The sequence below is a fragment of the Urocitellus parryii genome, chromosome 5 (genome assembly GCF_045843805.1).
Source record: "Urocitellus parryii isolate mUroPar1 chromosome 5, mUroPar1.hap1, whole genome shotgun sequence".
NCBI lineage: Eukaryota > Metazoa > Chordata > Mammalia > Rodentia > Sciuridae > Urocitellus > Urocitellus parryii.
The window spans coordinates 150,572,205-150,597,006 of record NC_135535.1 but is presented as its reverse complement, the minus strand read 5'-3'; the positions used below and the strand labels follow the sequence as shown (position 1 = coordinate 150,597,006).

The following is a 24,802-nucleotide window of genomic DNA, read 5'->3' as shown; positions in this document are numbered from 1 at the left end:
CAAGAACTAGATAGAAAAAAAAATTAAATATCAAAACTAGTTTAGGCACTGATATAATTTTTGTATTTATTCACCTATTTATTTAGTTTTAAGAGTGTAACTATAATACATCTGAAATGGCTATCTTATTTGATGAGATTTTGCTTTTCCTTCATAGGATGACTTGCTATTTCTGACAAGATTACTTTGATGTCAACAATTCAAGATTCAGAATTAACATGAAGATCAGTCTTTCTTGGTTTAAGATTTTTAAGCTCTGGGATCAAGATTTGGACTCTGCTGTCTTATCTTTTCCTTTATTAGTGGTTGCGTAGTAGAGGAAAGGAATGATCCTTCAAGTTACAAAGGAATTATTATTTTTCAGGATTCACTAAATCTCCTCATGCATAATTTCAGTAGAGTTGAAGGGAACATTAGTCTATCAGAGGGGAGACCTAGGTACTAGTTTAGATATGTAACACTGAGCAAGTCATTTAACCACTCTGGCTATTAGTCCTTTTGTGAAAAATTAGGTAGGAGAATAAGATTTTATTGACATTTTATCCTAGCTTTAAATTCATGATTCTAACTCCCAATTTTGTGATATACTTCACAAATGGCATATTTCATTGATATATTGTTATAAAATATTTTAAACATTTGTTACTCCCACTTCATTAAAGTAAATTTGTGGGACAGAACATATTGGATCATGTAGGGGTTGAAATGGTTTGAAGAAATAATCTTGTCACAATTCCAAAAGAATAGGAAGGATTTTTCCATCCAAGCAGTTCATTCTTTGCACTTTCATTAATGTTCTATGCCCACCAATAATCTCAGACAAGTACAAGCCAACATTCAATGTAAGATGGACTGTCTTCTACCAGCTTCTTTTTCACTACCTCACCTAGAGCTTTTTCAGGTATTTCAATGAGACAGACTTTACCAAAACAAGTATAGACCTTGGGGAAAAGATTCATGAAGGTGCACCTGTCAGAGTGGTGCACTACCTGGAGAGTAACCTTTAAGATCTCCAGACCTTGGTGATCAGTACTAGTATCATAAGTTTGAGCATAACCAGCAGAGCCAGGATCAAAAGATTCCATGTCAGGTCAAGGACAGGCTTTCATTGGTCTGCCATGTTTCCTTGTTATTTCTCAGAACACTGATAAACAGATAGCTATCCCACAACCACTAGGGTTGGGTCTGGTTCTGTTTCCTTTAGGAAAGAATGTACAACCTATGACCTCAGTTCAACAGCCTTTGGCCCCTACATTTTGGTTTGGATTTTTGCTGTCTCCCAAAAGCTCAATGTGAGATAATGCAAGAATGTTCAGAGGTGAAATGATTAGATTATGAGAGAGATTTTGAGATCACAACCCACTGATGAGGTTACAGCTAATCAGTGGAATGATCCACTTGAATGGATTAACTGGGTGGTAACTGTAGGCAGGTAGGGCATGGTTGGAGGAAGTAGGTTACTGGGGATGTGCCTTTGAGGTTATATTTTGTCCCTGCTGACAGAGCTCTCTCTGTTTTCTGGATCATGAACTGAGGATGTTCCCTCTGCCATACTCTATGATATTCTGCCTCAGCTGGGCCCCAGAGTTAAGTAGTTGGCTCATCATGGACTGAACCTCTAAAATCATGAGCCAAAATGAGCCTTTACTCCTCTATGTTGTTCTTGTCAGGTCTATTAGTCATAGCAATACAAAGCTAACTAAAACAACTACTTTCAGGTGATCTCACTCAACTTTCCTAACCTGGAAAATTCAAAGTTGACCTAAAGATGTCCTTAGACATTTTTAAGAAATACTTAGAATTCTCTCTTAAGTGTGGCAGACTTCCCTCAAGGTTTTATGTTATTTTACCCTATTGCTAAGACAGGGCCAACAGCCAACATTCAATGTTAAGAATTTAGTGTTAGCATTCATATTTCTCTGAAATGTAATTCTTTAAATATATTAAAGTTTATTCCATTGGGTGTAATTTTTATTATATAACTCAGGGCCAAAATAATTTCATTTTGAATGTATCTTTAAAATTAAAGTACCTAAACTATGTAGGCTTAAAATGTTTGCTCTATTCAGTATTATTTTAATTAACATTTGAGGGCCAAGATAACTTCATTCTTAATAAATCTCTAAAACCATAAAGTGAGTCAATGGGAAAATAAGTGGATCAACATAAAAAAGTAAAGAGTCATGCTACATTTTCCGAAATTTATATATTATAGAAGATGAATTTTGTTACCATACTAGAGAATAAGCTCTGAAAAAACTGTGTTAAAAACATGAGTTCTCTACTGCCTTTTTCTGCAAATACTGTAAAAACAGTATGACTTTTAAGTAAAGATGGAGAAAAAAAATCATGGGAAAATTGAAAACATCTTACAAGTAACAATTCACTAAATATTTGTACAGCAGGTTTGTTCAGAAGGGATATATAATATACACCAATCATTGACACACCAATCATTGACAACCCTTTGAAAAGGGTTGTGGCAGTTTTTAGAACCAGGGGACACTGGAAGTCAAGTTTTAGAAGCGGAAAATAACTGACCTATCTGAAACAGAAGGAGAAATTTAGGTGAGCGAAAGGTAATTACCCAACTTGGAATTTGACCAAGACACAAGTGTAAACATTGAAAAAGTATCACCCCACAAGTGTATTAAAATCCAAACTATTCTGGCCATGATATTAAATATTATGTGGTTTTTGTGGATAACATTGGAATTAGGACTAGAATCCAGCTCCCATTCAGGACCTTTCATCAGTTGTCGACCCTGGAAACTAAGGACAAATGACTTATCTTTCTGTGCCTCATTTTCTATTTTACCTGGTCACTTACATTGAGTTTATAAGGATTATTGAAAGAAAATACATAAAGGGGTTGGCTATCTTGAGACATTGTATAAATCCACATCATCCTGCCATTTCATTGAAAAATTGGCACTAATTTGGCCCATGCTGACATCCACAGATCCACTTATTATGGAAATAATCCTGGTACCTGAAGGAGCTGCATCTCTCTCCTCTGGTCCAGATTCTCTCTGTGCCTAATTACATTGAGGTGAGCAAGCTAATGAACTTCTGGATGGCTTCAGGCCAATGGGAAGATAATGTGTACAGCAATCGTATTCTTTCTGTTACAGAGTAGAGGTATAAATGCCCCAGAGTCTAATATTGAAAAAAAAATGTCAGCAAATAGTTAAAAACATACTGTTCACAACATGGAACATGACCTTGGTAAAGATGTTTTCAATTTTGGGGGGCTGCACACAATTCTATTGCTTTCTAGTAGTTCCTCAGCAATAATTTCAGAGCCGCAGGATTGCAAAGGAGCCCAGGGCCATGATTATACATAAACTATATTTAGATGAAATGTTATCAAATCTAAAGAGGAGATATGTTCTGAACTCAGCTTAATTCAACTGCACTCTGCCCTTGCACACAGTAACCAGTTATTACATTCATGGGGTTGTTAACAATAAAGCTTTGTGTAAAACGTGTTCTTCCACTATTTCTGGTAAACACTAAACACCCCTTATTAAGCTGAGGACTTTGGCTGATTCTGTTGGCACCAAATCATTAAATGTTCGTGTAAATAGTGCAATAACATTTGATGATTAAACAAGTAACAAAGTATGCTTATGCCAAGCTAATCTTTTGCTCTTTTTAAATTAGTTGTTAATAGTATGTGCTTTTTATATATGATATCAAGTTCAGATAACAACTAAGTCTTCCCCTGAGATGCATTAGTATTTTAAATATGCACTGTGTTGTCCTGCTGATTTATGGCCACTTCTAAGAAATTACAAATTCACTCAAAAATATGCAATTTACTTATTTAATCGTGTGGCCTGGAGAATTATGAGAATTCCTGTAAATCTTTAATGTTAGGTAAAAATGGTTGTTTGTTGGGGCAGAATTAGAAATAACTAAGCATAAAGCTAAGCTGGCTGATAGATCACTGTGGCTACTGGGATATTGTAGCTGTTAATACCATTTCATATAACTGTTGGTATAAATAATACTAGCGATATGTGAAAAGAAACAAACTATCTGAGAGTGATTTTAAAGACATTTTAGAAAGCTGGTGAGAAGACTTAGTTAAGAATGATGATTTGATCTTCAGTGTATACTATTTAGAAATGTACAATTACTCTTGCATATGCAATGTTTACAGTGTAGCAATGATCAGAGTTTTTTTTTTGTTGTTGTTGTTAGAGAGAGAGAGAGAATTTTTTAATATTTATTTTGTTTTAGTTTTCGGCAGACACAACATCTTTGTTGGTATGTGGTGCTGAGGATCAAACCCGGGACGCACACATGCCAGGCGAGCACGCTACCGCTTGAGCCACATCCCCAGCCCCATGCTCAGAGTTTTTACCTTTCTTTTAAATTTCCATGTTGAATGATTTTGCAAACTGACAACCCACACCATAATAGATGCTATAGGCAAATCTATGTTGTGATCTTGTTGACTTAACTGAGAATTATGTGCAGATGTTCAATTGAACGTCATCATAAGTATTACTCTTGATGGCACAGTGTTGACAGGGTTTACAGATGCTGAGTTTGACTAATTAATCAATAATAAGGTAATTAAATATACTATCAATACTGAGTACCTGAATGCCTTTTAAAATGTCTTCTGTGACTTGAGCCAGGACTGATTTTACATCTTCAATGGTGAAGCCTACTAAAGGATCCATGTCTGAAGTGTCAGATTCTGACTGGGAGTGCTCAGGGCCTTGTTCTTGATCCAACCCCTAGAATATTGAAAGCAAATAACATTGAAGAGATTTCTAGAGTATTCTGAGATTTATATAGAGCCTTCAGCTTCGATTGGGTGATATTCTATCAGGAATGATGTTTTGAGTTGACATTATTCTGCATTTTCATTATTCATGGGGGACTACAGCAGATCCAGTCATGGTGCCAATCGGTACCCACTTTTGGGAAAGTGAAGGTAGAGGTTAAGGAACAAAGGGTGGAAGATTTTAAAATTGCCCAAACACAGTCACTTGGCCCATCTTTGAATAGCTATAAGGAATATTTATGTCTGGCTGAGAAAAATCAGAGGCCAAGAAAATGGAAGAACATTTGTTCTTTCTCCCTGATCCCTGAGGTGGGGTGAATGAAAAGACAAAGGGAACCTACCTTCATTTCCATATCTGAGGTGGAGGGTGGCTCTATGAATGTTGAATGAATATCAAATGAGATTCCTTCCACCAGAGGCTCTGGGAATGGGTGGACAGAAGTCTTGACAACCTCTATCACTTGCTGGAGAGGAAGAGAAGAGCTAAAATATGACAGTCTTCAGTGAATAACAACAATTTCAGCCAGTTCCCTTATGTATCTGCCTTACTTCCAAGTCTGGTATATTTTAAGTGCTTATCGCTTCTAATTTTTTTCTTTTTTTTCTTTTTTTTTGTACCAGATTTTGATCCCAGGGGCACTTAACCACTAAGCCATATCCCCAGCGCTTTTTAATATTTTATTTAGAGACAGGGCCTCACTGAGTTACTTGGGGCCTTGCTCAGTTGCTGAGGCTGGCTTTGAACTAACAATCCTCCTGCCTCAGACTCCAGAGCCAATGGGATTACAGGCGTGTACCACTGTGACCGGCTCTTCTGCATTTTTGATGTCACTGCCCTCTTGGTTATTTGTTGCCTTTGAACTCCATCTCTCTCAACTACTGTCAACTGGTATTTTCTTTTCCCATTCTTTTTCTACACACAATGGTATAGAATTTCATATTGTATTGCTTTGGCCTTTGTCTCAAGCCTCAGCCCCTTACTCCTGCCTACAAGCTCTCTGTAGGTAGAGAACCAAGTTTTAGAGCCCATGTATATCTTCTCCAGTGCTTATTACATCCAGTAACAGCCTGGAGGTGATTGATATGACTCAGCAGAATGAAGCTGTTCTTGTGGGGAGCATTGGAGTAGCCATCAAGAACCTGGTAACTAGGAGACCACTCTGGAAAGATTAATATGTAAAGCCAGAAAGATTTACTGAAACACAGAGGGCAGGACAAGATTTCACCAACATCAGCTGAAAATTCTTTAGCAAGAGTGTGTCAGTGGGAGGGAGCCTGATAGTCACCATTAAAAGGGAAGAAAAAAGAGAGTTAACTTTGGCGGTGCCTAATCCACCAGAACTTGAAGAGCAAGACGAGATGAAGTATTCGCATCTGTTCTTTATGTTCTGATTCCATGTTTAACATGCAGCATTTTGACCATAATTTGATTTCCCATCTCATTTGATCTGTGAAGACTTGCCCACTTGAGTGTTTTGGTTTTCATGCCTTTTACACTCCTCATTGTCAATCAATAAATGGTTCTAGTTTATATGGTAAATTCTCATGAGCTTGTGAGTGCAGTTCTGAGAAGTACCTCACTGTATGCTGACAAGTTTGAAGACAAAACTTTGAGAATATATGAATTCACCAAATAATTACCATTTTCTGGAGCTTAGAAAAAATCACGAAATATTATATGTTCATTTCTAAATTCATAATACTTCAAATAAACGTATATGTTATGTTTCATCATTTAAATATTAATATTTTATTTAGAAAAGTTTCAGAATGTACTGGAAATGAAATTATTTCTTGGCTGTACCAATTTGTAGGTATTTTGCAATGAATTTGTATTATTAATTTTAACTTGAGTTTATAGGAAGTGGCTGCTTAATGTCGTCAAATGGAAGCACCGAAGTCTCCTAACTTTATAGGCACTGAGATTTGGAAATGAAGAGGTTAAACGATTGGTCTAAGGTCAAATACTTATTCAGTGACAGGGCTGGGACTTAAACCCTGGTGTATTGACCCCTTGGCCTATGCAGTTTTCAGTAAACAACATCTAGTTGCCATACTTGGAAGTTATTGATATTATTAAGCACTTTAATTTTCATTCTGATTGTTAGGTGATGTCATTCCAGGTTGTTTATCTTAAGTTGACTAAATGTTAATCAAAACAAAATATTGAGACGTGGCATATGTCTGTAATCCCATGGCTGGGAGGCTGAGGCAAGAGGATCAAAAGATAAGGGCTAGCCTTAGCAACTTAACAAGGCCCTGAGCCACTTAGTAAGAACCTATCTCAAAATAAAAAATAAAAAGGGCTGGGGATGTGGCTCAGTGGTTAAGCACCCCGGGTTTGATTCCTGGTACCAAACAAACAAAAAACTCAGAATACTGAAAAAAAAATTTAAGAATAGTTATTTTTTTCTCATCACATTCATAAAACCATTGCTTTTCTAAGTAGGTCATACAAAGGTTTCCATCTTCTCACAAAATTATTTGCACCTCTTTCTACCACTCTTGGTTTGTATTCTCCTACATCTTCCATTGCTCTTTATTTTCCCAAGCTAGGGAAAGGTCACAGCTAGTCACCTTTTAATGTCTTTAGAAATATTACAGGTAAAATAAACAAGCTGAATGTCGCAATCAGAAGCAATAGAAGACGATGAGGTATTTACTTAGGGGTGTAGACTTTAATATTCAGTAAGAAACTGAAAGTTTGGGGTGCTAGGTTTGGTGGGTGAGTCATTGAAAAGAAGAAAACTGTAGTTTATTGAATTTACTGCAGGCACATAGCTCTGCAAGGTGAAAATGTTTTCTTTTAATGAAGCAGAATTTTGTCTGCTATGATCATATTTGTCTTACTGCTTGCTTTGTTTTTCTATTCACAGTTCAGGACTTTCTGCTAATGTGCCCTCCCCTGGTGAAGTTCTTAATAGATAGCCTCTCCATTCTGGTAACAGCAGATTCTACCATCTGCCCTTTAGTGCCCCTTTCCCATCAGGTTATACACTTAAATGCAAATGGATATTTGAGTTCAAGTCTCTCATTTTATCCCTCATAACCCTGTGATCTAGATTTCTTTATACGGTTCATCTGAACTACTTGTCAGCTACCCAGTTTTCTGGTTTTTGGCATGTGTGTGCGTGAGTGTGTGTGTGTGTGTGTGTGTGTGTGTGTACTGGGCACACACTTAGAAACTTGGCACTTCACAGCTCCACATCATCATTTCTTTGGTAGAGTGAAGCTCCCATTTATTCTGAGAAGCTCAAGTTCTAAATGACAGTGGGCTTTTCTTTTCCTTTTTCCTTTTTTTTTTTATGAGTGTAGCTTATGTAACTATGAGATCAATTTAATTTGTGTACAAAAACTGGGGGTGAGAATTACTTTTCTTCAGGCGTTTTGCATACTATTGATAAACCGAATCACAGCTGTTTTTCTCTTTTATGAAGACTTACATTTAGCAGTTAGTGAGTTACTATAAGGAAAAGAAATATCTCAATTTTAGTTGAAGGTAGAAATAAAATTTTCATTAATAATAGGAAGTTAACTTTCAAATACATAGTGTGAAATAAACAATGCCCAGAAGCATCACGGTGATTTTTTCCCCATTAAAAAATGGCAGCCTTTTTTTAAACAAGTTTAGGGAAAATTAGAATCAATAATTGTGTGAGAACACAAAGCCAGCAAATATGGTTAAGAGAAACCGTCTGATGCAATACTTTCTTAAAAAAAAAATACAATTAGGTCTTTGTATTTTTTTTTTAACAAAACCTCATGTTTTACAACATCACTGGTTCTGTAATAAAATCTATTTAAAACAGAGAGACATGGTCAGCTTTATTAAGTTAGATTTTTTGAAAGAACGTTATAATTTCCTCAAGTCTATGAATAGTTGAAGCAAATTAAATAAAGCTAGTTTTATAACTATTTTTATACATTCCTGTAGAATTGTAATTGTCTCATATTTTTTTCCTCAAAAGTCTAATATGTTACCTCTTAAATCTGGAAAAATAAAAACAGAAAAAGGATCAAGCAAGTTTATTAAAAAAACACTCCTATTTGGTACCCTGACTTAGCAACCCCCACCTTTTCCATGAGAATAGCACCCATAATATTCAGATCAGGAAACAAAGGGAAGGACTTTAAGTGACTTGCCTGGGGCCTAATGCTGAGATTAAAAATCAGGAGTTTCTGATTATACACATATATCCATTTGGCCAAATGATTGGTTTTGCTTGACTTTCAAATACCCCCTAAATATTACTTTGAATGTAAAGCAATAAATGTGTTTCTCTTGCCATTTTGAATGCTTGCACACAAATGGATATAATAAAAACAATCATGTTGTTCCATGTGAATGCCATTTATATTTTTTCTGATAATGAGCAGAACATTTGAACCAAGGTGAGTACATTAAAATCTCTAATAAAGAAGAGAATAGATTTCTAAACAGAATAATGGACTGTTAAGTGAACATACGATAAATAACATCTACAGATGTGGTCACTAGAAAATTAGTTTTGCATAACTTACCAATATACATTTCCCCCAGATGTTATCTGTTATATGAAAATTAAGTTAGCTGTATTGTTCATTACGTGCACATTGCATTAGTGTTATTTAAGACAGTTTACAATCTGCACTTTAGTTGAATTGTACTATGGTATTTAAGAGATATCAAGAGAATGGCTATTGGCACAGTTTAATATTCAAAAGTACAAAATTTTATTGTCAAACATCATTTATCTTTTTAAAAATGCAAGATCTTTACTTACAAGCCAAATGAAATTACTAGAAATCCTTTAAAAATGTGTATATTCAATATGAATTGGATATCTACTATGAGAATAAATACTAAGAATTTTGACCTCCCTTGGAAATAAGTACAGGTCAGTTTGGGTTTAAAAACCTACTTTTTGGAATTAGATTGTGCTTCTAGTTCTTATAGCATCTGAATAGTATAAAGATTTTTTATCTCCATGCTGTATTACTTCATGCTTTCCTTTTCTATGTTATGTGTTAATATTACCAGGAATATGAGTTCAGATTTATTGCTTTCTTCAGTAATGCTTCTTTGGTGAAAGTGTAGGTGATTTGTTGGTAATGTTTATACCACTAAAATCTATAATTAAGGTGGTACTTGTTACATTATTAAAATATATTATTAAATTATTTAACATATTAAAAAGGCCATTGAGATTACAACTTTCCAGTATTTTGAATGGCAGAAAGCAAGATAAGTCTGTTCAGTCCTTTTTGAGCCACCAGGCACACAGACAAAAAAGTGGATTTGCTTTGAAAAGACATTTGTTTGGAATTGTCAGAGGATGACTTCATATGTAAATCAGAACTTACTAAAATATGTCAAAGTTTCAAAAGCAAACTTTTATTGCCAACTTTCCCCACTATTAACTAAGTGAAAAAGGCACAAAAATTCCAGTAATATTTTAACTATTTTCCCCCTTGAAGAAAAACATTACTCATTTGCAAGTCTAATTAAGAAGTACTTGTGTGGTTCTGGAAATTTTTAACACAAAATTGTAACTCATTGCCCACGATATACTGCACATAAAGTACCAACATATGAATGCCACCTGCAAAATGCAATAAACTCGGGTAATGTCATACTGTGGCCATAAATTTAAAATGAAAAAAGAGAAAATTCAAAAGCTAAGATTATCAGAGAAACTAATTAATCCATTTCTAAAGTACTTTTCTTTTGTGTTAGGGCCATTACAAACTTCTTAATATACCCTGTAAATGTAGAATATCAATTCTGCTACAAGAGTTCTCCTCCTCCCTTTGCATTTTTTGACTTGGAAATAAATTTGCAAATGCAGCACATTAATTTTCTTTCCTATGCTTAATATGCAGTATTTACATTTTGAAAAGGTTCAAAATGTTGCCAGGCTTCTGCAGGGTATGAATAGACATCTAATAGCAACTTCTATTTTTATCCACAGCATACTGGTAGTTTGAACATTTATAACTTAATCGAGCTTTGAGACCATCAGATCCACACATGCTAATCACCTCAACAGTGAACGGTAACCCAGCACAAGTCAGGACAGGAAATGAAGACGACCCATTCTAGCAGGAGCTGAAAGGAGGAATTTATGTTGGCAGGCTTTAGTAAACTGATTTGCAATCTGGCTAGGGTACTCCAGTTAACATCTTGTGCCCATTTTTATTTATATATCTTGATTTGATCTTGTTTAACTTGGGTTTGAAATAATAATTTGTAAAAAGTTGGTAATTAAAGAAATGGATTCTTGGTATTTTGGATATCTTCAGTATTTCTAAGTGCTACAACAATTTGAAAGGCCATTGCTACAACAATTTGAAAAGAAATCACTGTACTCCAATCTTAATGACCCCAGACAATAAAATTCTCTCTAATGAATCGGAGAAGTAGGACCTTCTTGTACTGTAAATGCAATTTGAAAGGAAAAGATGTTTTGATTTGGCTCTAGTGCAAACATTTCCTGAGGGATAGAACTGTTCTTTAGACACCCAGATATTTTCTAAAGTTGCAATAATCTGGAAGATAGATGACTGAATTATAGGCTTTAGGCTTGGCTCTATTCCTAATTGTGTGATGCTGAGAAAATCCCTAGGCCTCAGTTTATTTATCTGTAAAAGGAGGATAATGATAATTGCTACCTGGCTATTTCATTGAATTGTTGATCAAGCACAAATTAAATAATGTGGATGAAAATATGGGGGGTTCCTCAAAGGGTAGGTATTATTAAACCTCAAGGTGTGTTATTATTATTATTATTTATAATTACTGCTATTATTGAAAGGCTCATCTTTCTGATGCTGTCATTTGCAGACACTTGACAGGCCAAAGTAGCTGTATTTGAGGACACCAGTACATGCTATTGGTGAATGTATTTATTAATTTGCTTGGCCAGTCCAACTCTGAAGAATTAGTTAATGAGGATGTGTCATCACCCTGTGTCCACAGAGTTACAAACCTTGAGATATGAAGTATACATCCAATACTGTCTAAAGAAAATCACCCACTTACAGAAGGAGATTGTTTATACCTGATTTTCCAATGAGAAAATCTGCCTCTTTCCCTACCCTGCCCAATTTACCGCTCTCTTTATCTTTTGTTTTTTGGTTCAAATGTGGCCTGTGGTTGCCTAGATTGTATTCGTATCACAAAGATTCCCTTTAACAAATTTTGTCAAAAGTAGAGTCAAGGCATTACAGGGCAAACTTTCAATACTTGGGAAAATGAAATGCTGAGTTCTTGAAACTACTCAATTTGGCACTGTACTTTTGATTCTTAGGTTGACTTTATCTGGTAACTAACTTCCACAGGGTGAGAGTCAGAAAGTATGGTTCCATTATAAATAGCTGGAAAACACCTTATGCTTTTAAAATATAATTTTTAGGACTTACTTGGAGTGTATTTATTTAGCTGAATGGTTATAATCTGGAAGGCATAACCTTAAAGTCAGTGTAAAGTATTTCAAATAATTGTAGTCACACATACATTTTGATTTGGGTTCACCTAGGGTGTACATTTGAGGTTTTTAATTTTTGAAATTAAAGAAGTTGTCCAGATTATCTATTTTCTTAAAGATCTGAAATTTAATATGAGTATCAGTCTAATAGAATAATAAAGACGAGTTACTCAGTTATCTTTGTGGAAAGCCTGTTTTGAATTATCAAATATAAATCAAAAAACTTGATTTTGCATATGTTGCATTTTCATTGTACCTTATGATAGTTTATATGCAGAATATGCAGATGAAGCTACTTCATGGCTCTCATATTTGAAATACTCTTTTTGAGTACGTACCTGGAATTTGTAGAAATTATATGAGACAATAATTTATAATGGTTAGCACAGGAACTACAATGGAAGAATGCTAGGTCCTTGGTTCTAGTGTTTCTTTTTTTTTTTTTTTTCATGGACTTTCTGTTATTTTGTCAGTTTAAACTACCTGAATAAGAGGAGGCTGAAACTATTTGGAGAAATCTATATCTGTAATTTATTTAACTTCAAAGCATACTGATTGAACTGCACTTCAGTCCTGGAGCTGTCAGTTCAAATTGGAAAAAAATAACAACTTAAAAACTGTATTGAAACTAATTTCAGTTAGAAATATAAAGTTTTTTTGAGGGCTAAATTAGAATGTTTATAAAGTGCTATGAAATCTTTAGAGAAGTCAACGTAATGTTATTATTCCTGACCTCTTAGACCCAAGATGTCTATTTTAAGTAATCTGACATTAAAAATGTGCTGACAAATATAGATTAAAAAAACAACACAGGAAGTTGTAAATCAGTTGGTAACCCTTAGCATCAAGGAAATAAGAGACCACGAAAATGTAGTCATTTACTTTAGTCAACCTCAACCTTAATTTTTAACTAGAGAAAATTTGCAGAAGGCATGATGTTTATGTTTTGGATATTTTATTCATAGTTTGTGTGTTTCCTTTTTCTCCAATAGGCTCATAAATTATTCCTAGGAAACATGTTGTCACAGTTATAAATATTTCCCTCTCTGCTTAGTTTCCCTGACCCCCGCCTTTTTTTTTCTTTCTTTCTTTTTAAAATCTATATTAACTGATTCTTTAACTTTACTAGGAAATTATTTTTGGCCAACAGGGAAGGATTTTCTCGTTTTGGAGAAAACTATTGCCTGTTGCTCTATGTAGTCTAGAAACAGGAAGAGCCCCAACCCTTTCTTTAATCCAGGGCAGCCCTCTATTTTGTGCATGGGGGTTGTCATCATTTCAATACCATGAAGAGTCACTAATTCCCTTCTAAAGAACAAGTCTAAGTACCTTAAGTTTGGGGGCTTTTCTTAGAATCTGAAATCTTAGAAGTTAACTACAAAACTGATTTTGTGGAGGACAATGGTGTATGCAGCAATAGATGTTCTCAAAAAAGTCTTTTCACCTACAATCTGTAAAGCACGCTAGTTTAGTTAAAAACATGACTAAACATACTCTGAAACATTTAGGTGGTGGTGTTATTCCAGATTTGAATGTTCTAGAAATCTATAATTGTTTCCCTTCTTAAATGTATTCAGGGTCTGGATTGGCTCTGCCACACATCACAGTACACGTTGAGAGTAGTTTGTTTGTAAATTTGGAGTTGGATTTAGGTCATCTCCTGTTCGGTTGCAGATGTTATATCCTATGTCACTAAATTTCAAGTGGTTTTCTCTATATTTACACAAGATGCAGGGTCAGCTGCCTGTGTAGATCCGCAGATTCAGTACTTTTCTGTCATGACATAGAAGAATTTGGGGTTATACACTCGGTACAGTACTCACTGGAATCTTAGACAGGCTGAAGCTTGTCCCTTTGTAGCTATTTAATTATCTCCCCAGCCTCCTCCTTCTCCCATTCTACTTATCTTTCAATGGCATCACCAGCTTCTCAGTTACTGGACTCAAAGCCTTGCGGTTGTCTTTGGTTATTCCCTCTATCTTGTTTCTGAAATTACATCAGCCACAAAACTTGTTGGGGGCACCTCTATGATGTCTGCAGCATCTGCCCCCTCATTTGCACAACAGTAATCACCTTGCAGTGTTCAAATCCATGTTCTTGCCTTCAGGAATCTTGAGCTACAACTGTAATGGACTACGTACACTTTCCCAATAAGCACAGTGCCTGGAACATAGTAGGTGCTCCATAAAAATTTATTAGATGACCGTCACTCCTACCTGTCCCCCGCAAAAAAAAAAAAAAAAAAAAATACCCCAGCAACCAAAAACTAAACTAAACAGAATGAGTGAGGCTGCTTTTCCAGCCTCACTTTGCTTGGGCTTCTCTCTCTGCTGAGAGGGAGGGATTTTCTCCCTGGACCCTGTCAATGTTCCATTGGCTCTTCTAGACCAACTCATTCACCTCAGTGAAGTTTTTCTTGTCTTCCTTGTGTTCTCAGAGTAATTTGCTAATTCCACTTGTCACATAGCTCTTGAGTTATAGCCAGGTGTGAGGAGCATATCTTACTCATCTTGAGGGCACAGGTCTTTGTATATAGGAGGCATTCAGTAGATACTGGGTGTACCACTAGGATATCTGTTCTTTTAAAAAATTCCAGGCTGCCTGGTTTGTTTGATCAGCCACCTACAGTTCAGGTTAAAAGTGTGTCATGAAAAATGGTACCTGGAAGCCAACCTAGTAGCTGTATTGCCGCATCACTGTAGTATCTATATTTTTTAGTGATGTGTGGAGTCTTGGACTCTTTGTTTGAATACTACAATGTCAAAACCAAAGCCAACTAAACAAACAAACAAACAAAACAAAATAAAGATTCTCACTGATTTGATTGCATTGATAGTTTTTTTTTTTTTTTTCCTGGTACTGGGGATCTGGGAATTGAATACTCAGGGGCACTTGCCACTGTGCCACATCCCCAGCCCTATTTTGTGTTTTATTTAGAGACAGGGTCCCATTGAATTGCTGAGCACCTCGATTTTGCTGACGCTGGCTTTGAACTGATGATCCTCCTGTCTCAGCCTCCAGAGCCACTGGGATTATAGGTGTGTGCCATTGAGCCTAGCCTGATGGCTGTTTTTAATTGATGGATGATTAAGCTGCTATATAAATTGACTGATTTTTAAAAAATATTTGTTTTAGTTGTAGTTTATTTATTTATTTATTTTTATGTGGTGCTGAGGATCAAACCCAGCACCTTGCATGTGTGAGGCAAGCCCTCTTCCTCTGAACCCCAATTCCAATCTCTGATGGATGGTTCTTTGTTAGACACAGTGTAGTTCAAATTCTGAAGAATCCCCCCACCTAGCTCTTGATGGAAGTAACAACAGAAAGTCTCCAGGGGCGTGCTGCCAAGACACCCTCCTTCAGAGGCCACAATTTCCATTGCTTTCCAATTTATGTTGTCCCCCCACCTTGATTCCCCACCCAAATACCCTTGTGAAAGGTATCCACCGGTGTTGTGCAGAGGATAGTGCTGGATGCCATGCAGGAAAATAAATGGTGATGACAAGAAAAAGAAGCAGCTCTTATTTACTGAGAACTTATTTGTGCTTGGCATTGGGTTGGTTAAAAAGCATATTACAAATTTTAGGTTTTTCTCACTGTAGTGCATTGTGAAAAGAGGTTCTATTAGTCTCACTTTTTTACTTTGTTTGTTTTGTGGTGCAGGGGATCAAACCTAGGGCCTTGCACAAGTTAGGTAAGTGCTGTACCACTGAGCCACATCTTTGCCCTGGCTTCATTTTTTTTCAGATGAAGAACCTAAAGCACAAAGAGGTTAATTCACTCCTCCAAGTCACATGACTAGAAAATAGTAAATCTGGTCAGAACTTGAAAACAGGGCTATTTGCCTTCAAAGTTCATACACCTAATTTTTAGGGGCAACTGGAATTCTACTGTTTTTTTAATGGATCCCCAAAATGTTTATCTCCAGTTTATGGGTGAGGAATAGAGGCTTAAAAAAGAAAAAGGATGTAAGATGTTTTGGAGATCTAAAAACACAAGTTCTCTGGTAATTGCAGAGAGAATTTGCTCATTACTATAGTGGATTGTTCCCAAAATAAATCAATGAAAGGCATGGAGGATTGAATTAAAAAAAAAACATGGCAAGATATAAAAAGCATTGGGTTTATAAAGAAATCTGAGAACATGCTTAATTCATTTGTGTAAATAAGAAAGCATAGTAGCATCCATTTGCTTTTGGTGACTAAAACGGCATGGTTCCTTCTCAAATAGCAATTTATCCTATTTGTTGTAATTGTAATTACTGTTTTCAGTGGAATCACAGCTTTCTCTAGGAAGAGGCATACAGAAAAACAACCCAAAACCTAGACAGTTAAAAATACATTGAAAAATAGGTATGGTTGTGTGAACAAATCTCTTCAACCATGTGCAGTAATGTGCTTTAAATCCATTTCCATATTTTTAATTAACACTTAGTTTCAAAAAACTTTCTGGAGGCCATTTAAATCACAAATTGGGGAAAAAGCAAATTTATTTTATCAGAAAATTGACTATGGACTATTTTGGTGGCTTTTATTATTTTTACATATTAATGATTAAAATTAAATATGGCCTGATTACTCATGACAGAAGACGACAGTGAAATAATTTTCATAGCTGATATGATTTTCAAGTCAAACCTGGTTGAATAAGATATTACTTCTGTTGTGGACGAGTTTCATTGTCCACACTGCAGCTCTCATTCCCGATCAGATCCATCCATTTCACAAAGGGGATTATATAGCTGAACCAAACTACTTTTCTGGAAGAGAGCCAGTAGTGTATTGGCTTTGTATCAAGAGCTGTCCTGTGGGGACTAGGGTGCTGTATCTGTCCTGTGGTTTTCAGACACCTGATTTTATGTTTTGAATCATTCACTTATTTGAGTGGGAAACAGAGAAATAGTGTTCTACAAATCTAGCACCAAAAGTACTGTTATCTGCTATGTCAAAACACTGTCATCATTATAAGTAAAAGGTGTAACTCGCCTCTCTGAGGTTACCTCTTTTGCCTGGTCTCAAAACAAGGGCCACTATTTCCACATCTAGAAAATGAGGACAACAATGGCTATTCACTTCATAGATTTTTGTGAGGGTTAAATTAATATGTGAAAAGCACTTATACAATATCTGGCATATACAAAAAACTTAAAAGTCTGAAGTTTTTTTTTTTCTTTGAGATTTCATCATCACCAATTTATATCATTAACAATGCTGAATAAAAGCTCTCTGAGAACAGTGACTTGATCTATTTTGTTTCCTACTTCACTGCCTAGCAGGTGGCTGATAAATGGTGGGAAAGTAATAAATATTTATTGAATAATTAAATATGGGAAATCATTGTGTGGCCTCATATGGTCAATAAGTCACTCTGTGATTATTTTTCTCTGCTATATATTCTCTTGTGGTGCAAGGCACTAAATTCTAGAATTTTCCCTGTATATTCTTCACCTTCCCCCAACATGACTCATACCCAGGTTGCTCCTTATCTGGGTGTCCAATTCAGCTTCTTGACTTTCTCATACTCCTGCTGTACTTTCCAAAGGGTGTCCATGCAAGGAGAAGTTATAGAAAATGAATAGATGGTGGCATACTGAAATTTCAGGATGAGTATAGCTCCCTGTTCCCTGATTAGGGAATTATTCAGGCCAGGGAAACCCTTCAAGGGTCGTTCTGGTTTTCACACTTGTATGAACACAGTCCTGGTATGAGGGGTTGCTAATGAAGCCAGTGAATCTGGCCCAGCATGTTAATTTACTCGATTCAGGGAACTTCCTGGTATTTATAAATGAACTCTGTACTTTAGGCAACCTATATTTAGATAAGAAAATCAGAAAAAGCACCTCCTGTAATATAATACTTCAACAGATTGTAATACCAATTGACTTTAGCAAAGCTAACATCATTTAAGTAATCAAAAAAAAATAGCAAAAGAGAAAAAGCAAGGACAATGAGTTACTGTCTCAAAATTCTGCTAGAAATTAGAAACCAGATTTTAAAACATTCAAATAATAAAGGTACATTGCAAAACTAAGCTATAACATTAATTGGGTTAATCTAATTATACAATCTGCAATTAAGTCTCAACATATTTCAGATTGCTAGTATCACTGGAAACATCAGCCATCTGATTATTCTCTTTGCCTCAGGAGGAGACAAAGTCTTTACCTTTGAAGGATCTGGTGTTCAAGGCATGTTTTGAAGAACAGATAGACTATCAAAATGTTATGAAAAGACACATTCTATTTCTTTAGCTTCTATTTGTATTAGAAGCTTTCTATTCTGGTTCTATTCAACAATGATGTGTAAATACTAAAAATGACTGGGAAGGTAATATTGTTTATTCTAAAAAATGCCAGTTCTCTTACATTTTATTATAATTTATATATTCATTTATCCATGAATAATTTTACTACAGTTTTAGATGCAGAAATATAACATTGTAAATGATTCTTCTATTAGATTGATTTTTCTATTGGCATATCATGAGGCACTTTATTATTTTAACAAGAATTTTTTTAAAGTGTTTGCTATTATATCTCTGAACTTCACCATCTCACTAGCATCTGTCAGATTTAATCACCTACAGAACTACCTTATAAAGATTACCTTATCAGAAAAAGTGTCATTTTGTGAGCTTAGGTGTGAGAATTGCAAAATAAAGCTGAGCTACACTAACAACTGCTGTGCTAATTTATTGTAAATTATGTTTTTTTTTGTTTGCAGAGATAAGACATAAGAAGTGTTTCTATTTAAATTCATTTCCTATTATTTCAACATAAATACCAAACAGCTCAACAAAAAAAAAGAAAGAAAAGAAAGAAAGAAAGAAAAGCGAGAACATAGAATATTCCTTAAATAGGTTCTAGTGACAGTGAGATTTATTTTATAAGTTATTGGTTCCAGTCATGTCACACTGTTCTAGGTGTAGAATCATACAGCACAATTAAGATAAAACATAGATGCTTAAAATGCTAGATGGAAATTTCTGATTGTCATGTGACCAGTGCTGATTTATAGGATATGAACTGGAAATAATTGCATAGCAAGCTGGTCTACAACAAAGCTTTAATTCACTGGGCTGACACTGTAAACTCATAATCTGTCGACCTAGCACCAGCCATGATAGATTACAGCCGTTCAGAACACATAAAGCATGTCCCTTTCATGAACATTCTGGGAACTGTAGTTCAGATGACCCCAGTAAAAACAACTGCAATGGTTTTAAGCAAGCTGGTTCTCTAAGAAATGTAAAAATCATGAGTCATTATATTATTAAAATTCAGAATTATGTGGCAATGAATCACATGAAGTTATCACCTTTAAATCACCAAAGAGAGCATAAATTGGGTCCTATAAAGCTCCATGAGTCTCAATGCATTTTTAACAAGATGAACCTCTTATATAAACAAGATTTTATTATTATATTTATTGTTATTATTATTAAAACTAGAGTGAAATTTAGTACTCATAAAAGTGAAGGGCAATGTTGCAGGGATTGAGCCAGAATGCATAGGCCTGTATTTTGTAGACTCCTTTATATAGCTCTGCCAATATATTTTGACCTATTCTTGTTCTTATGAGCCAATGCCAACGTGGGAATTTGTGTGGTCTTTGATACATGCATTAGTGACAAGAGGCCCTAAAAACTGTCTTGGTTTTTAACCTAAACTAGTATTTGAACTCTAATATCAGAGAATCAGTTGTAAGGTCAACACAACTGTTTCATCCTGTCACCCCCCACCTCCACCACTCCCTTTAAAAAATACTTTGGAAGGAAGTTGAAATGGCATTTAAGAAAAAAATTGAAAAACCATTTTGCTAGATTTGCTGACTCTTTTGCTAGTATACTTTATATTGTAGCAGACACATGCTCTTTTTTTTTTTCTTTTGTGTGAGATTTAGATTTTGGTTCAATTCAATTGATTTGGGCACATTCCATGTGCCAGAAACATCATAAGCAGGATTTCTGTCCTTGCAGGGGTTTACAGCTTGGAGGTTGGGTGAGAAAGCAAAGAATACAAAGATGTGTACAATTATAATAGTATGTAAAAATGGCTACAAGTGGGCTATGTTATAGGATTGTTGGTTAGTCAGTCTTTATTTAACTGACATCTGAGTGATGTGTCATTAGGGATCAGCCAAACAAAGAGCAAAAAAGGAAGGGCCTGGTAGGGTAAGTGGGTAAACACTATTTTCGGTTGACTGCTTCTCACCATACTTATTTAAAGCCAGAGGAATCAGTTGCAATAATTGACTTCATATATAAAAATGTCAAAATAAATTTGGCTCTTGAATAATTTGAGCAAAATTGTTAATTTCTAATAAATATTACTTTGATTATAAAGAACAGAAGAAATATTGTTGTTGGCCAATGGTTATTTTTACTTAAAATGTTAGAAGTCTACAAATAGACCTCTGATGATAGATCATGGAAAACACGTTTGATAGCTAAATATAAAAATCCAAATATTAATAACTTCTGACATTTATAGAGTCCTTTTCTCCCAAAGCTCTTAACAAACATTACTGACTATATATACTTAGGAATAGCACTGAAATGTTGCTACCCTTTCAAAGGACTAGACACTAATCCAAGAAAAGAGTAACAAATATATGATTTACTTAAAATACAGGTTTTCACAATACAGTGCACATTTGGAAGTGAAAACTCATACCACTTTCAAAGTGTTCGTCCTATTTTATTTCAATGTTATTGAACTTTTGGTTTTATTTAATTCCATTCCTACTGTGTCATTTTTTTTCCTTAGATAGGGCCTGAGGTGGTTAATGGTGGCCATGGGGCAGTAGTAAGTACTAGGGCTGATGGCATACTTTCCAAGTACAGTAGCTTTGGCTCTTTAGCACCTCCTATTGTAATAAAGGCTGATATGCCAATGCCACCCAGTAGTGCCATCTACTGAAGAACTAGTTCTGTTTCATCTTGAACCAAGGATGTTCTTAGTTATCTAAGAAACACCATCTGTCTCAAACCAGTTTGATTTATGGACTATTTGATCAAATGAGTTGTTGCCAGGTTGCTTGATGACACGATTAAAAAGATTCTCAGTTTGTTTTACTTGCTTGGACAAAGTGTATGTAAATTAAGTGGCAATAATCAATTCTAAAGGCCAGAAAATATAAAATGTTTAATGTACACATTTAAGCCCTTACTATAAAATATTAATTATTTTATTGAATTATCATAGTATCAGAAATATAAATTAAATATACATATACAGAAATATAAATTAAAGTTCTTTATATCTCCTGTAATGATGTTAAAATTTGGACATTTCAATTCAGGGCTTATTCTAAATAACTTGCTTTAAATTTTAACATTCCACTTGCCCTTCTCTGTAAATGTTATATGATCTTCAAAAGTTAAGCTAAACTCCCAGTAATTCCTTCAAGCTTTCATATATTTTTTCAGAAAACAAAGAGCTATATATTTTTAAAACTTTTATTTATGCCATTTTCAGCATACCTATCTAAGCATGCACTACAAGCGAAGTGAAGTACTATCTTAGATTGTTGGGGATCCGAATAAAAACAGCATACAGTCCTGCCTTTCAAAAATGTCACAGTTTAGTCTGTGTGTGTGGGGGGGGAATGGCATATTAGGAAATTTGCAGAGTAAACAATTATTAGCAGTATAAGTAGGGAATTTTAGAAAAAGGACAGCCAGTTCATTCTGACGAGAGGGAAGAGATTAAATATTCAGAGAAATCTTAAAGTTGAGATGGTGCCTCGGTTGAATGAGGATAAATAAAGAGCTAGCATGAAGATGGGGTCGGGGAGGGAGAGGAAATCCCAAAGGCAGGCAGACAGAAGTAGCATGTAGAAAGTGAGAGAAAGAACATTCTAGAACAAAAGATGTACATGGTATTAGTAAAGGGCTGGGGTCAAACTGGCCTAGGCTTAGTTCTGACTTTGGTATTTAATAACTACATGACCTTTTAGCATGTTACACACTCTCCTATAAGACTTATGTGTTTTACATGTTAAATGGGGCAAGTAGCCTGCCGATTGACAGTCAAACAATTGGTAGAACCAATTTTATTGGGACTATATATCAAAATTTTAAAAAGTCAGCAGGAAAAAAACAGTAGAAAATGTTATGGTGTTAAAGTTCAACAACAACCAAGTGGAATTTAGTTGAGGAGTGCCAGTGTTTTAAAATATTGAAATGTTGTAAATGTTTGAAATTTCAAATGTGACTTATACTTTTATAGAGTAGCTTATATCTGGAACTAAGTGCATATTTGTCTTTTGCTATAGCTACACTGAAAAAAATAGAAAAATTCAAGAGGTTTATTTTCCATATGTCCAAATAATATTCAGCAATTTTAAAAAACAAATTTAGCAAAAGTTAGAACAATGTATTTCCCTCATCATTTGCTGAGAGGAAGCCTGCTTGATTAATGTAATTAAGGGGTTGCTTGTAACTCAAGACTCAATTAAAAAAAATAAATTTGGTCTTATTACTTTACTTCCAACTGGTGGTTTTCCTAGTGTGATTTTTGAGCTAAAATCTGTGGCTGCTTTGTTCATGACACATGAATTGTTTTAGCACATCCTTTCCCCTGCTGTGCATATGATTAAGAAAGCAGAGGTTAAATAGTGCAGTAAAGAATTGGGTAAATTCATTCTATTTTTGCGCACAGTGCCTTTTAGTCCCTCCTCCTCCTTTTCAGGACTGGAAGAGTTCAGAAACCTACTATCTTCTCCTGAAATCATTCAAAATATGTTATGATGAAAACACAACTTCTCTCTTTTAACATTCTCTGGTACACTGATTTTGGTATATGTCTATTAGCAAGACAACCAAATGGAAGCACATCCTATCATTACTGGGAACTAATGCATGCTGGACACTGTAGTAAGAGTTTTGCAAGCATTGTTTTATTTTTCCTTTGTAACAATCCTGTGAGTAAAAACATTCTTATTTTCAGATGAGGAATAAGAGGCTCTGGGAAGTTATTCTAGTGTTCCAAGGTTCCAGTTAGTGGTGGGGACTAAGGTGCGAACTCTCATCTATCTCATTCCAAATTTTGGCACTTTATTTGGTAGTTAAGAGTTTGATTCAAGAAATATGAATCTAGATAACTTGCATATTGTTGTTATGACAGAGGTTAAATTTAATAGAATAGAAACTTTATGCTCATGAGGGCAAAAAGCAGTCAGTTCTTGTTCTCTTTGAATTAACCGTCTACTGTGGATGGGACTTCAGGGTATTGCATGACAAGTAGCATGGAAAGCTGTGTAGCATAGCTGAGAAACTATGACAAATGTAACATGTCCAAAATGAAGGAACTCTTCTTCCTTCAAACCTGTGCCTTCCCTGGTCTTAGAGGTAATGGTGTTAATATCCACACAACTGTCAAATTAAATCCTGGGGTCATCACCAACTTATTTGTTTCCTTCACATTTTGCATTCAATTCTTCAGCAAGGCCTGGCAGATCTGCTCTGAAACATATATGAAGCTTTTCTCTACCTTCTCTGCCACCACCCTCTTCCAAGCCACCTAGACCACATCATCCATCACCTTCCATCTGGTCTCCCTGCTTCCACCAGTAACAGCCATGTACAATTAGCAGCTGGTGGATTTTGTGAAGCCCAAAGGTGAATCATGATGCAAAATTAGGTACAAAAGTGAATATATAGTTCACAAAAGTGAGTATATAGAATAATAAAAGAATTAACAAGAAATTACATTCATTAAAAATCTAACAAATTTAAAAATTGTTAACTGCTTAATCCATATCTACGATACATTTTACCCTATTTTTAGATATCATACTCAATAGCTCTTCAGATACAACAATATTATAATATTATTTTCCATAGAAAGAATAGGAGGGTTATTCGGTCTTTCTTCTAGTTTGGTTAATGGAAATGTTTTTATTACTGATAGTTTGGGAAAATTTAGCCTCATGACTGTTCACTAGTAATATCATATACATTTTAGGATTGCTCTCAAATTTGAGAAAACCTTTATCAAGTTTCCATCATCCATGAACTGCAATATTTAAAGTTATTTTCAGCTTCTCTCATGCAGAGAACAATTTAAAAGACTTTTTACTCATTGAATGAAGGACTCATTAACAAACATGTGTCGATGCCCTCACTGTACATGCATATTATACATTTTGTTATCTTAATTGATATTAGTAGTTGTTATTAAAATGCAAGAAGTTTAAATCTTCTTATGTTGTCTGATGTCCTCCTTTCTATTAATTGAATTATCAAGCAATCTAGATGCCTATTCATTGCCTCTATTTAAGAAGTATCTCTTCTTATTGGATTATGACTTTTAATTGTTATGATCCGGATTCTGGGAAGTTGCAATTTCCTTCTTGAAGTCAGAATAATTTCTATTGATTTCATTGCTCATTTGCATTGCTCCTGTTTCAGCTTCCATTGTGTTTTTATTTTTTCAGTTCTTTAATAAATCAACTTTAAGATGACAAAAGACAGTACCCTACATGTAAATCCAAATCACAAGTTGTAATTTTTCACTTGTTGAACTAAA

At 35.0% G+C, this 24,802-nt stretch overlaps 1 protein-coding gene across 1 annotated transcript in view; it reads right to left on the bottom strand.

Moving 5' to 3' along the window:
- Positions 1-24,802, bottom strand: part of Cabcoco1 (ciliary associated calcium binding coiled-coil 1) — a 102,006-nt gene that overhangs the window by 1,436 nt on the left and 75,768 nt on the right. Inside the window, exons 6-7 of the mRNA XM_026393740.2 lie at positions 5,146-5,268; positions 4,614-4,754 (exon numbers count right to left, since the gene is read on the bottom strand). Coding sequence (XP_026249525.2) covers positions 4,614-4,754; positions 5,146-5,268 — 264 coding nt within the window. The remainder of the gene's footprint in view (positions 1-4,613; positions 4,755-5,145; positions 5,269-24,802) is intronic.